Raw genomic sequence first — 15,168 nt, 5'->3', positions numbered from 1 at the left:
AAATAATTTAAAAAGATTTAGATTAAAAAGTTCCCTGTATAAATCTCATGATCATATTCAGAGCCCACTTGGGTTTATCATGTGGCACCATATGACCCGCGTTACGAACCAAAACTTCCACCAAATTGCCTGCTTTTTTCACATAACCCGCTATTTCCTCATCCACAAACCAAATTAAACGGGAACCATGTTTATATTCAAACGCTGAAGGATATTTTAATTTTCTCAAGAAACTTACAGTTAAAGGATAAGCAACGATTATATCCAATTGTCCGTTGTAAAACATTATTCTGTAATTTAATAAGAGTTCCTCTATTGAAGGTGCTACAGATTTTAACAAATCATATGATAAATACATTTGAACTTCTTCGCCAGAGTTGAACGGACGTCCGCCGACATGAATCATACGTCGAACTTTATCATTGTGGATTAATTTACTAAAAATACTTATATCTTCATCATCTTCAGTTTTCATGAAATTATAGAAATAATTGAATCCTGTATACATTTTAAAAAATGATATATTCGTTAAACCGCCATCCATTAACTTGTCCATTAATAAGTCTGCTTGCGCCCAATTTTTCTGTTTTATTTTCTCGGCAATTTTATTTTGTACATGCAAGAAAACTTTACGTTGGTCATTGTCTAATAATCCGTGTTGATATAAATAGTTACCGTAATCCATTTGATTGACAGGATCACAGTAAGCGTTACCGAGAGCTAGACCTTGCAAATTTACTTGTACGTCGTTTGTCTCACTATTTTTTCGATGTATGTACATAGCTAAGGACACTGTATATTTTCCCGCATAAGATTCACCGGCGATGTATAATTCGTTACTCTTCAAATTGGGAAACAACGTAAAAAACTGTAGCAAAGCATTGAAAAGATTTTCAGCTATACACTCTTCGTTTCTACAATAGCCTGTCTTTTGTTCTGTAAAACTGAAACCGGTTCCCACCGGATTGTCGATGAATAGTAAATGATAATGTAAGGCCCAGTGATACCTTCGCAAACCAAATCCGCCTGATTTAGCAACAAGCGGACCTATTTCGGTAAAAAGACCAAATAACGAACTCGCTCCCGGACCACCTTGCAGCCATAAAACGACAGGACTCTCATCGGTCTTTGAAAATGGCGGGAAATACCAAAAATACAGATTCGACCTGAACGTTTTGTTGACAGTAAAAAAACCGGAGTAACTTTTGAATCCCAATTTTTCAGTGAATGGTACTCTCGATAAGTTTTGAGCTTGTGAAATATTCCCCTCTTCTAAATGAGGCGTCAGAAATAGCGCTTCGCCAACAACGTCTGGAGTCTTCGCCTCCAGCTTTAAACGGGGATAAACGTAAGGAAATATTGTACATGTCCTCAAGGAAATTAAATTGGTAAATATTAATAGAATAAGATTAGTTATCATTGTATATTAAACTACGCCAAAATATTCATAAATTTTATTTAATACCGCATTTAATAGATCTCATTTTGCATTCTTTATTTTTTTAAATACAACAGTTTACAACAAGTTTACAGTTATTGTTATGATGTCAAAAATGGCATTGGCGTAAACGATTTTAATAGATAATAAAAAATAATTTCTATTTTATAGTTTGTGTTGTGTAAAACTAACTATGTATATCGCTGCAGTTTAGATTTCATTCAATTAAAGTTATGCATCCATATCACTGAAAGAGGCAGAGATTTCAAGATTTCATATAGCTGTTAGTGGTTCGTAGGGCGGGAAAATTTGAATAGTCAAAGGCGGCAACAATATTAATTTTATGCTTACGAAAAAAATCTATAAATTGCTGTACAGTGTCCGATTTGATTAAATGATTAATGTCAATATCTCAATTTTTAACGGAAATTTACATATAAAATGCAGGGCGTAGTTGCTGCAATCTGGTGATTCTGTATGACAGATTGACAAGAACAGAATGAGAGTTGTGTGTTGTGTAGCTGAAGAAATTATTGTTATGTTTTGGTTATATTGCAGTGCAGAGCATAGTGTATGAATCTTCACGATCACAAATTTTTAAATTAAATGCAAAATATTTAACAATTCATATTCTTTGGCGCATATGTAAATGTAGAGCAGAGCACATTATTATTGTAATAAACTTTATTGTTGACGGTATTTAAAGTGATAACAAGGTTAGGTTGAAGTGATTACCTTTTGCACTTTTATTGATAAACGTTACCTAGCCTATATAACTGTTCATTCCTTTTCCGTCATCCATTGTTACTTCACGTGTATCATGTCTCGATATTCTATATATATTTTATTTCAATTTATAATTTCGGCTTCTTGTTTCTTACACCGGTATCCAAAGTTAAATCTTAATACCCAAGTACATGGAGACCCAGGAGCACCTTTATTTCTTACTCCTTACATCGAGAGCGGCAACATAACGGCTGGCAGGCTACTAGCTCGAGTGCCATTTACGGAAAGTCTACGCATAAAAAGCTATGCCGGCTTCTTCACAGTTGACAAGAAATATGACTCTAATCAGTTCTTTTGGTACTTCCCAGCGATGATACCTAACAACAAAAACGCACCAGTTATAGTTTGGCTGCAAGGTGGACCCGGTGCTTCGTCGTTATATGGACTTTTCACAGAAAATGGACCTTTGAGAGTGAGAGATGAAAAATTTGAACGTCGCAAGTACAATTGGGCTCTAAGCCATCATGTTATTTATATTGATAACCCAGTTGGTACTGGATTTAGCTTTACAAAAGATCCCAAAGGTTATTGCAATAATGAGACTCAGGTTGGTGAACAACTTTATTCAACTATCACACAATTTTTCCAGTTATTCCCTGAGTTACAAGAGAATAAATTTTTCATAACAGGGGAATCTTATGCTGGAAAATATGTTCCAACCTTTGCCTATACAATTCACAAAAAGAATCCAACAGCAAAGACTAAAATTAATCTAAAAGCTATAGCAATTGGCAATGGTCTCAGTGATCCAGAACATCAACTGGTTTACAGCAAATATTTGTACCAAATCGGTCTGCTAGACTGGAATCAAGCCAATACTTTTAGAGAATATGAAATGAAAGGCATTGAATATATTCAGAAGAAGCAATGGGACAAAGCATTTGAGTTATTTGACACTTTATTAAATGGAGATTTAATTGATGGCAAGAGCTTATTCTATAACATGACAGGTTTTGAATTCTACTTTAATTACTTACACACCAAAGATTACATAGATTTTGAAGATTTTGGTCCTATGTTACAAAAGGCTTTTGTAAGAAAAGCAATACATGTTGGTAACTTAACATTCCACACAGGTCATGAAGTTGAGGAACATTTAAAAGAAGATTTGATGAAATCTGTAGCACCATTGATGACTGAGCTTTTGGATCATTACTATGTCCTTATTTATAATGGTCAACTTGATATAATTGTTGCCTATCCATTAACAATTAACTACTTAAGGAATCTCAATTTTACTGGATCTGAAGATTATAAAACTGCTAAGAGATATCAGTGGAAAGTAGATGGAGAATTGGCTGGTTATGTGAAGCAGGCTGGCAAGCTGGTGGAAATTATGGTGAGGAATGCAGGCCACATGGTTCCTGGAGATCAACCTAAGTGGGCATTAGACATGATTACCAGGTTGACTCATGAGAAAACCTTTTACTAATTTTAATGATTCTAGTTTATTTTTTGTAATATTTTATAAATAATGAATCTGTTTGATTAAGCTATAGTTATAAGTTTTTAAATAATGTTATGTGATAAACACTTGTTCAATTCTTTAAGTTACTATAGATTTCCACTGTTGAATGTTTCAACTTGAAACAAGTTTGTTCATCCCACTTAATTGTGTAAAAAAAAAATAACATAGGTAATAATAATTATGTTGATGAGATCATGTGTAACATTTGAGTCAATAAAGATGTTAGTTATAATGATGTTTTTAATATCACCAGACATAACTGAAGTTCGTTTAACCAAAAGCATATGATTCAAGTGATAAAAATGTTAAAATGTATACCAGCAAATACAAAAATTGTTGACATCAATTGATATCTACCCATATTTAGATAACATAGTTTGTTGTTTTATTTCCTTTTCTTTTGATTATTGTTATCACAAGTACCTACTAGTTTAATGAGAATAAATAAGACAATAAATAGTATGAAATGTCACTTTAATTTTGTTATTGTTTATTTAAGTTTACTTGTATCCTAATATCAGGATCACTCAATAAAGAATCATCCTATACACTTACATACACACTGTAATTCTTACAATATAAATCAAATTATTAAACCAAGTACAATATGAAAGACAACTTTGTAATCATCTAGACTTATTTAAGTTAGTCAAAAGGAATGAAACCCCAACTCTTATGTCTATCGTCCTTCAATGTAAGTTGACAATTCAATCTCCTCGGGCAGCTCTGTTATATTGACATCAAATCTGTCTTGCACTTCATTCAGGATCTTAGCATCATTTTCATCAGATACCATAGTTATAGCTAAGCCTTTTGTACCAAATCTTCCCGCACGGGCTACTCGGTGAAGATAGGTGTCTGAATCCTCTGGCATGTCGTAGTTGAAGACAATGTTAACTCTCTCAATATCCATACCACGACCAAATAGGTTAGTTGCAACTAGAATCCTCTTCTGGAAATCCTTGAACTGCTGGTACCGGGATAGGCGTTCGTCTTGAGTCATGTTGCGGTGGATACCGATCGCTGGGAAGTTTTGATCTGTAAGTAGCTGACCGAGTGCTATGCAGCGCTGCACAGATTTAACAAATATTACTACTTGATTAAACTCCAGCACATCAAGAAGTTCAAAGAGTTTTTTGTTCTTCTCATTCTCCTTCAGTTTGACATAATGCTGTTGAAGTCCATGCAGAGTTAATTTGGCTTCATCATCTACGTACACTTCCATAGGATCTTGCATAAACTTCTTGCAAACAGGTCGAATTTCTTTACTCAATGTAGCAGAAAACATCATTACTTGCTTTCCGTGAGGGGTGTTTCTGAATATCTCCTGTACATCACGTCGCATGTCCAATGATTCTAACATTTTGTCACACTCATCGAGAATAAAATGCTTCAGATGTTTAAGGTTTAACTTCTTACTATTTACCAGTGCCAGTATTCTTCCCGGCGTTCCAACCACGATGTGAGGGCATGCGGTTTTTAGTACTTCTTCGTCCTTCTGTATCGGCATACCACCGAAGAAAACGGACACACGTACACCCGCCATATACTTTGAAAAACGCTCATATTCTTTACTTATCTGAAAAGCTAGCTCTCTGGTATGGCACATGACCAAAACGTAAACATGATTTTCGGACGGTTCGAGTTGTTGGAGGGTTGCTAGGACAAACACGGCAGTTTTACCCATACCGGACTTCGCTTGGCATAAAATATCCATTCCGAGAACGGCTTGTGGAATACATTCATGTTGGACTTCTGAAGGATGCTCGAAGCCGCAATCCACTATAGCTCTTAAAATTTCAGGCTTCAAGAGAAAATCTCTAAATCCAGAACTGTGAATCGATACGTAAGATCCCTTAACCTCTTTTTTTGGCGCCGCTTCCGTTGCTCCGTCGGCGGTTTGGTGATCTGCCTGCTCTTCATCTTCGTAGTCGAGAAGATCGTCGTTGTCAGCCATTGCTTACGATTTGTTGTTTGTTTTTATTGCTAAACTATATATATAAATCGTAATAGCACGTGAATTCAATTTCGCAAGATTTATTTCACTTTAATGGCGTCTACCGATCAAAGCCAAAAGACAAAATGTCATAGAGAAGAAACAAACCAAGCCATTGTTTTGAACACAGATTAAAAATATTTTAAACAACAGTTGTTTGTGGTTCTGTTTTTAGTGTTTTAAAATTATTTGACTCGCTCATTAACTATATTTCCCACCGTTTTATATGGTTGAAATAATAAAAATAGTAAGAAGTTGAAGGAAATATTTGTTGTGTATGTGTATGTTAATATTCAATATGGTTCATCTATCAAATAATTATGATTTTGTGATTACTGAAAACATTCCGTAGCGTAGAAATCACTCGTGCTTGTGTATGCTGCCCATATAATACCTACTTCGCACTTTTTTTTTGTATGCATATTTTTTTTGTATGTGAATTTTCCGACGTACTTACGATAAATGTAAACATCATGATGCAACCTGCACATAACTGCGAAGAAATTCAAAGATATGTGGGAAGTCAACCAACACGCTGGGCCAGCGGGGTTGACTACGTGCCAGTCACCTCTAACTTAGGGTAAGCTCCGAGCCCCTCAGTGGGGACGTATACCTAATGATAATTAATTTTGTGATGAGTATCGTGCCCTAAATATTATATAGCGTGCCATCAATGGCAGTTATAACTCCTTGCGACTTTTTATTTTTTAACCATAACACAAATCGCCGTAGTTTGAATGAAAAGAAGACACTTTCGAAAATCGAGGTTATAAATAAAAAATAAATAACACATTAGTTAATACGAAGATTTTAATTTAAAAACAATCGAATCACAGATCGAAAATTAAATTAAACATAAACATTGTCTATGCCTATTACTATTATGCTAACATTGTTACAGGTAAAAATAATTAATATATTTTTAATACTGATATTATGTAAAATGTAAAGAAACAAAAATCTACAATACATGCTACAGAATTCTGTAATTATGTAATTACATGCTCCAGTAGCCTAACCAAGAATATAAAAACCATGGCATGGGGACGCTTCAATCATCTTCTTTATTAGATCACTTCCAATGTGCGTAAAAGAATTACTTCCATATTTTGCGCAATAAGTCGAGGATTTTTACATTGCTTGGTCAAGCTATAACATAATTTTAGTCGATAATGAAAACAACAAAACAAACTACGGCTACTCCTATGTTTATAAAATACTTTTTGCAGACTACTTATATCTAATCGTGGTAGATAAATATTGATTCTTGATTCTATTGAAACCGCAAAACAAAAAAACATTTTACCAATGTAGGAAGAAAAGGTTGACAGGAGTACAGTAATTGACCTATGATGTAGTCATGAGGTAGGTCTTAAGACTCATCGAAATAGGAAATAAATGGTCATTTACGATGTGATTTAATGTCGGATTTAAATGCTGCAGCATATAAGGCCACATTTTTACCGTAGTCATCATTTCAATTTACTTCATAAAGACTTTTTTAAAACTACTTTCTAAGTTTCGAAAATTGTGCATCTAGATTAATTAAGCTTATTGCTTTCATATTAATTGCATATAGTTCAAGTGGAAAGATGCATTTATTTGGAAGGTGGTTAAAAAATATCATTATTTTTTGTCTATGGTTTGATCAGTTCTTCAAATTTTGGCGGGAATGCTATTTCTTGATAAAATAAAATTTTCCTCGAAAATCCTAATGACTGACTATCTATTTTCGAGTTACATAAATTAACATTTCTCAGTGTAAGGCTTTAATGGTTTGAAATCGGCGTTCCCGCTCAAATAAGCGTCAACGAAGTTTTGTACTGAATCTGTTGTGATTTCGTCGCCATATTTCATTGTGACCATTCTCTGTTTGGGGAAATCTATTGCCGTGAGTAATGGTACAGCGTCATCTAAGCCTATATGCTCTCGTAGCATATCAGCACTGTCCGTACCATCTAAGCCGATGTAAAACATGACATGTTTGAACGATTTCTTCTTAACTCTTGAACGTGATGTTGTGTAGTCAAAGTCCATAGTTTCGTCGTCTGAGGAGTTTTGGTAAGGACAGAAGCCGGGGTACTGAATACTGCACTCCTCGTAGTAGGATTCCGCTGACGGTGTTAGCACTGATTCAGAGAATTCTATTTCCGCGTCCTCGTCATCTGGAAATATGAAAAGTATTTTTTTATAAATAAAAAAGGCGATTAAGTATAAATGTGGTATGGTACAACTTTATAGTCATGACAATCAATACATTAATGAGCGATTTGAAAAACAAATTCACATTTCACTAGTATAAGTTTACTTCTTTTGCTCGTTGTATGAAGAAAGCGATGAGACTCTTTCAATTTCTTCTGTCTCCAGTTATCTACAAAATCCAGCGGTTTCTGTTGATGTTAGTAAGTTGTTTTCATACCAATAAACAGGACGACGGCAGGATGGCGGGCCATCTTGAGTAACGCTTGCTCAGTCAGCAATGACACCGGTCGTTGACCCCACGGGAAGTTCTGCAAACGTTTTTATTTCTCATTGCATCTCGATTATCAACATTATATTTGCAACAAGTTGTGTCACGATAATTGAATCATCATAAACTTGAACTAATCGCCACAGAATCGCGGTCACTAAGGAAGGCCTTAAATGAAGATTTACTGCTGCAATCAGTTGTCTAATAGTTACTGTGTACGATATAGAATGTAGATTGTATGGATGTTTTTTAGAAGGATCTTCACGGCTGAACGGATCTTTATGAAATTTGACTAATATTTCTTTAAATTCCGCGCGGATGGAATTGCGGGCGACAGCTAGTCAAGGACACATATGCTAAAGTGACGTTTATATATATAAATATTTCATTAGCTTCTCCTACCAGTCCCAAAGGATCAGCGGCTAAATGCTGTCTGCCATTAGCGGTGATAACTTTGCCATTGCAGTCAGTGAGGACTAGTGCGGGAATACCGGCCACGCCGAGTGCGGTGGGCAGCGCCAGACGAGCCTCTGTCGCCGTCCAGGGGACTGCCAGTGCCCCCGCCGCACTTACTGATGACACCGTACGCTTGTACGATTGCTCGCTCCTGGAATTTATATAATATGTTTTGTCATTGCTTCAAAGATTATATTAGTTGCTGTAGCAATCCTTTGATCGTTTTATCGTTCGTTTTTGAAGCGGCTTTAAAAATGTAAATGAAAAATGCCTTAAACAAAAATATTTCGAAATTGTTTTCAATGTTGTTGTACATGAAGTCGGCTAAAAAGTAATACAATATTACAGGGTAAGTGGTAACTGCACAGTGGCAAGTAAAAGCTGTTAAATAAAGTTATTACTGCGCCCGTGACGGTTTTAATGGGGCTGAAGTAATAAGATAGAGGTTTTACGATCTAACTCCGCCTATAAAACCTTTACTCTGGCTTATGATTTCACACGGAATTGGTTGTGTTTAAAACTTACTGGAATGAAAAATGAGTAGGAATGTGATTTTATTAGTAGGTACGAAAGATTTTTAATTGAGGTTCAACGGTAAGATAAATAAATAAATAAAGGATACATATTAAATATATTTAGTTCAGGCCTCGATTTTTCATTTAATATGCTGTAAGAGCTTAAGAAACTTCAAAAACATTTTGTCAGCACGCAACCGTCCAACTTCTTGTTAAATAACAAGTACGCAAAACTTACTTACAAAGGCTTTGGCAATACTTTTTCCAACATTTGGTTTACTTAATGTGAAAACTAACTTTTAACTAACGAAAACGCAACACTGATCTCGAATTGTTATTTTCCTATTAGGTCAGCATAACAATTGGAAAACATGTGCAACTTTAAAGTTATTGCAGATTCTAATGGGTAGTGAGTAGTTATTTAACATTTTTATTTCTACTCACTAGCTTTTAACCAGCCTCTATCATAACTTCCTTTCTTCAGTAGTTAATAAATTACAATAACTTTCCAATTCGCCTTTGCCAGTTATTACGTAATAAACATGACTAGCAACACAGAGTACTGTCAGTTTCGGCGGGAAATATGCTAGAGGGTGTTTGTTATATTTTCCCGCCATCATTCCATCGCGGCCCATTAACTGCTGCTCATAAAAGTAAAGTGGCGTTCGGAAAAGCGAGTTTTATGTTGGCAGCACTATATTTACGTCGGCAAATAGAAATTTATTGTATGGATTTTCAGCTGTATAAAGCGATTTTTTGTAGGCACCTGTTAGTCATCATCATCATCATCAGCTCACTATACGTCCCCACCGAGGGGCTCGGAGCCTACCCCAAGTTAGGGGTGACTAGGCCATAGTCAACCACGCTGGCCAAGAGCGGGTTGGTTGACTTCACACATATCATTGAATTTCTTCTCAGATATGTGCAGGTTGCATCACGATGTTTTCCTTCACCGTAAGAACGTCGGATAAATGTACATATGTAAATCGAAAATCGAAAAACACATTGGTACATGGCGGGATTCGAACCCAGGACCTGCAGATTGCAAGTCAAGTGCTTAACCCCTGAGCCACCGACGCTCCGCCTGTTAGTAATTACCTGTAATATCAAATATTACTGTTTATCTTATTACAGATTAACTAGATTTTTTGATTAAAATGTTTGACTTAAAAATATCTTTGAACTTTAGGTTAGTAAAATAAAATAGATTTAGACGACTTTAAGTTATAATTTATAATGTTTCTTTGGTGCAAATTGCAACTAGTTGCAGGGTAAAGAGAAATGTACATAGGTGTTTACACATGTAAGACTTTTCTCCGTAGATAGCCTTTGTCCATTGTGTTTTCGGATTTAAAAAAATGTGCAATGTTTTTTTCTATACCTGCTATAACAAGACAAAGGAAGATTAAAGCGTTTGTACAATGGATTCTGTCGCAGTTTTATTTTAACTTTACAGCCAGTTTCATCCCTTAAGGCTTTTGAATTGTTCATAGAGAGAACTTAAACGCTTTCATCATGCAAGTGCAGCATTTTGTATATATGTGAATAAAATCAGTGCAGTATTTAAGTTTACAAACAATCAATAAATCTTTTCTATTCAAGATGCGTGGATAATATCTATATATTTATATATAATTTTTCAGTTTTATATTCATCTAACTTTTGATGTCAAGGCATATTACGAAAGCTTAAAATAAAGTTTGCTATACTTTGAAGGCATAATGGACTTAGTCAAAACTTATAAAAGTTTTGGACTTCTAAAGCGATTTAATGAATCCTCTTTATTTTACTTTCTTGTGCTGTTTCCGCACCAAACAAAAAATTGTGATTTTTTTATTATTTTTTTAATTTAAATATACTGCAAGCCACGATTTACAAAAAGTTGATTGAAACAAGCTGGGTTTATTATAATTATAGCCCACTACTGGGTGTCACTGGTAGCTTAAGATCATTTATTTTGTACCTAACTTTTATAATTGAACAAAATGTATGGAGCAAATGAATATCATGATCAGGACTAGTAGTAATTAAATGCTGGGAACTGTTTTCTTTAGTGTCATCCCTGTCGTTCTCTTTGTAAAAAGAGAGATAACGATATGTTTCTTTGCTGGTATTGTGACACTGGGAACTTATAGTTTGAAATAATCAAAAATAATTTACTGTTTAATCTAACATCGTTTGTCTGATATTGTTGTAATATACGATAAACATCTGTACGCAGGGAGTCGGGTGAATGGGGTCGTAAATTGCAGGGGTGGGAGGGGGGCGGTTTATCGTCATCCGGGTAATCCGGACAATCCGAGCAACCCGGGTAACTTGTGCAGTATTAACCGGGTGCCGTTTTTTTTATAAAGCTTTATTGAAGCGATAAATTTCGAAGTTTATTTGATTATTTAGCATAAGTAAATTCTGTTAATTTTGGTTTACAATGTTAATATTTTACAAATATTATTTGAAATAAAACGTTTTAAACTCCTAGAAACTTTGATAAAAGCTTAACCGTAAAGTCATTACCGATCTTTCGACGAATTAATAGAAAAAGTTTGGACAAATCTTTTTAGTCGAGTCTCGCGAACTGATTACAGACTTGAATAGGCGTTCTCTTTGACGAAGCTTGCCTATTCATCGAACGTTTTTGCTGACTTCAACATTTTCCGAATTTAAATAAAGTTCAAATCCTTTTACCTAATAGTTTTTTTTAGCTATAACTTGAACAGTCATACATCTTAATTTCGCTACGATTCGTATTAAAACAACCTACCTTTCACCGAAAATAAATTTGGTTTTCTGTGCCTAATCATACGAAATCAAAATAATCCATAAATAGTTCATATCCAATAAAGGATAATTGGTTACGTAACTTATCATAGGTTTCTGAGAAAAAAATCCCCGTTTAAAACATAATTGTTATCTCCGTTTTGTCAAATATAGTGACATGTTCGACGATACGCTTTATACAGAGATCTAGATCTCAGAAACCAACGGTTAGTTATTGATTTTATGTTATTAGAAATTAGAGGATTAAATAGATAAAGGGGCAATGCTCTGTATAGATTTTAGTAGGTATTTGCGCGCCTAAGGGGTCATTCAGACTGCATTCGATTAGAGATCAGAATACGCTTTATTTGACTTTGATGTTAGAGCTCTTACGTTATCGACGGATGTTTAGAATGTGTAGGGCACTTGATAAAATAGCTGACAGTTCTTTTGCTGTGTTCAAATTTGAAGTTTATTACAAGGGAATAAGGTTTGTATACTAATGCATGTGTAAATAGAGTCATTTGTTCGAGGTAATGAGGATGCAAACTTTTCATTATTGAATATCCGTTATTTAGATTAGTTATAATGGTAGATAGATTAGCAAACATAGGTAAGCTTTTTTCCCTCGTCATCAGCTCCCTATGTCCCTACCGAGTTGCTAGGAGTCTAAGCGAGGTAAGAGTTACTAGGACTTAGTCAATCACGCTGGCTTAGTGCGGTTTGGGTAGACTTTTTATTCATATGTATGCAATTAATGTAACATAAAATGTTACCGTGAGTTTCCACTGTTTCTTCCGTTCTCTTCGATAAAATAAACAATATCTTTTTGTAAAAGTATTTCGGCACTGAATAATTATTGTAGCCGGGAATTTAATTATTATAACTTATTGATGTTGATTGTAATAAATAAAATGACGCAATATTTAGTGGCATTTCGCTTTTGAAACTTTATAGAATTCATAGACAAAGGCTTCTCTTTCGGCTGTGGCTTAAAACTGTAAGAATCATATGTTTAAACTGCTGTTAAACAGACTATAAAATCGATCGTATTACTGCTATTTTTGTCGCAAGTGTGAACAGTCCTTATATTTTCATACTACGTGACGTCAGTAGACGACTGTCGCGACAGGTGTCCCCCTCCCCGTCTGGCTAATGGGTAGGGTAAATAGGGCTGACACAGAAGGGTACTCGTAAAACAACCGCGAACAACCGCCGACTGAACGTTGTATGTACTTTGAATTGTATTCATTTATTTATTAAATTTACTTACTTATTTATTTATTCATTACATTTATATAATATTTATTTGGATAATTTAAAGTATTCTACGCTTGAGTTAGCACCTCCGGCTGACGAGTACTAACGTTACCGACGTGCCAGTAACGTGCCAACGACGTAGTCGGTTGGAAAACAAACCTTAGTTTATTTTCGTAAACATCTAATTATGAACTTAATTATGTACTAAAACTTATTGAATAAAATATCAACCTATAGGCCAACATGCGCCTAATTATATTAAAAAATCGTAAAAATCTACTTTCGCAAATTCACTATACTATTTCAATAAAACACATCTCACTCAATTTTTTTACTATTTTTTCATTGTAGCTGTATTTAAACGTTTCGCTTCAAAAAAGAAGAGACATTTATTTATATCAATGATCGTAAATAACGAATGTTGTAAATCTATCATTTGGAACTACGTTAATATTAATCCCAAAAATATTATTAAGCCGACGAAGTGACGGATGCGATGACATTTAATTAACGCAACATAAATCGAATAACACTTTAACCATACACGAATATATTATCTGGCTTTATATTTAGATATTACTAGCTGTCGCCCGCGACTCCGTCCGCGCGCAGTTAAAAAAAAAAAATGAAAAATAGATGGCCGATTCTCAGACCTACTGAATATGCTCACAAAGTTTCATGAGAATCGGTCAAGCCGTTTCGGAGGAGTACGGTGACGAAAACTGTGACACGAGAATTTTATATATTAGATAAGGTTTTTGGTAGCTACTAATACAAAGCCGCATTGAAAAGGTTCCGAAACTACTGAACGAATTAGACAAATTCATTCACTGTTGGGAAGATACACTATCCCCCGGTGACATAGGCTATATTTTTTTTCTAGATTTTTTAATCCGCACGGACGAAGTCGCGGGCAACTGCTAGCACCTCATAAAATTGTTGCATCACAATAACTTCGTATATAATATACGTTCTCTCTATGTTTTTGTACGCTTGAATTAACCGCAATTTTTTACATTTATTTTAATACAAAATGTTTTTAAAATCATCATCTTCCGGTGGAGCGAACAGTGATTATGATGCGACGTGTTTTTAAATGTAACGTAAAAGCTTCGTTTTTCCCGTGTGCGTGGATGCATTAAGCAAAGCGTGCGTTCAAATGTATACATTTAAAATGTAATTTTTGTAATTGCAACATAAATGCGGGCGTAAAACTACACACACACACTTTGACTCAGAATCTGAATGTGAAAATAATAATCGTTTTATATTTAGTAGCTGAAATGACGTTTAGAACGCTAGTATTGCGACCTAAGGATGACGGCGGCGGTGTTAAGGAGAATTCAACTATTTAATAATCCAGTTATAAAGTATGATAACTTAAAAAGTTTTCCTAAAAAGAATTATTGATTTTTATGTGGTTTTTCCGAATCTTTGTCTAACTCTTTTTTGTACGTAAAATTTTCTGCGTAAAACTACCAAAGTCAAAGTGTTATTCTGCAATTAAAGTAGTAATGTAAACCTCAAGTTATACTAAAAGTATTCTTTCGGCTGCGGTAACCCTAGGCAAAATATGTTGCTTGAATCATCTGAATTAAATGAATGTACGCAGGCATTAGATCGATAATAGATAAGGTATACAATCCTGTCAGACAACGCAACGCGGTGTACATTCATATTATGCAACCAAGGTTGTCAAGTCTTCGGGTTTGGCAACACTGTTTTTTTACAGAAACGGGCAAATGCACAATGGCACCCCTAATGTTAATTGATCAGACTTCCATGGACATTTGCAACACTAGTATTGCATTAGCATTGTAGGCTTTTTAGGGAGTATAATTTTCTTGTCAGAGTGGTTGGTGTGAAACAAATCACCTATTTTTAGTCCGATAATGTTCGATAGTCGACATGGATTTTTTTGTCTTCATTTGGTAAATAGTACAGGGTTGGCAAGTGTTACTGGTCGTCATTTTTCTCTGCTGCCAATTCGCGTGTATGTTAATTTATTGTTGACAGCCCTAT

General features: G+C 34.8%; 4 protein-coding genes across 4 annotated transcripts in view; 1 reads left to right on the top strand and 3 right to left on the bottom strand.

Moving 5' to 3' along the window:
- Positions 1 to 8: 8 nt before the first annotated feature.
- Positions 9 to 1,441, bottom strand: LOC106721515 (venom serine carboxypeptidase). Its single transcript, XM_014516465.2, has one exon. It carries the CDS (start codon positions 1,418 to 1,420, stop codon positions 23 to 25), a length of 1,398 nt encoding a protein of 465 aa, XP_014371951.1. The 5' UTR covers positions 1,421 to 1,441; the 3' UTR covers positions 9 to 22.
- A 541-nt stretch (positions 1,442 to 1,982) lies between these two features.
- Positions 1,983 to 3,959, top strand: LOC106721746 (venom serine carboxypeptidase). The gene has a single exon (XM_014516790.2). It carries the CDS (start codon positions 2,259 to 2,261, stop codon positions 3,654 to 3,656), a length of 1,398 nt encoding a protein of 465 aa, XP_014372276.2. The 5' UTR covers positions 1,983 to 2,258; the 3' UTR covers positions 3,657 to 3,959.
- Positions 3,960 to 4,179: 220 nt separating this feature from the next.
- Positions 4,180 to 5,788, bottom strand: LOC106721752 (ATP-dependent RNA helicase WM6). Its single transcript, XM_014516797.2, has one exon. The coding sequence runs from the start codon at positions 5,647 to 5,649 to the stop codon at positions 4,372 to 4,374; it is 1,278 nt and encodes a 425-aa protein (XP_014372283.1). The 5' UTR covers positions 5,650 to 5,788; the 3' UTR covers positions 4,180 to 4,371.
- A 774-nt stretch (positions 5,789 to 6,562) lies between these two features.
- Positions 6,563 to 15,168, bottom strand: part of LOC106721729 (nucleoredoxin-like) — a 35,427-nt gene continuing 26,821 nt past the window's right edge. The window contains exons 4-6 of the mRNA XM_014516772.2: positions 8,561 to 8,765; positions 8,108 to 8,198; positions 6,563 to 7,853 (exon numbers count right to left, since the gene is read on the bottom strand). Of these exons, the coding sequence (XP_014372258.2) occupies positions 7,435 to 7,853; positions 8,108 to 8,198; positions 8,561 to 8,765 (715 nt within the window). The 3' untranslated portion in view covers positions 6,563 to 7,434. The remainder of the gene's footprint in view (positions 7,854 to 8,107; positions 8,199 to 8,560; positions 8,766 to 15,168) is intronic.

The sequence above is a fragment of the Papilio machaon genome, chromosome 21 (assembly GCF_912999745.1).
Source record: "Papilio machaon chromosome 21, ilPapMach1.1, whole genome shotgun sequence".
Taxonomy (NCBI): domain Eukaryota; kingdom Metazoa; phylum Arthropoda; class Insecta; order Lepidoptera; family Papilionidae; genus Papilio; species Papilio machaon.
This window is presented reverse-complemented; position numbering and strand designations above follow the sequence as displayed.

Coding starts and splice junctions, on each gene's coding strand:
- LOC106721752 (XM_014516797.2), bottom strand. CDS start 5,649: ATGGCTGACAACGACGATCTTCTCGACTACGAAGATGAAGAGCAGGCA.
- LOC106721746 (XM_014516790.2), top strand. CDS start 2,259: ATGTCTCGATATTCTATATATATTTTATTTCAATTTATAATTTCGGCT.
- LOC106721515 (XM_014516465.2), bottom strand. CDS start 1,420: ATGATAACTAATCTTATTCTATTAATATTTACCAATTTAATTTCCTTG.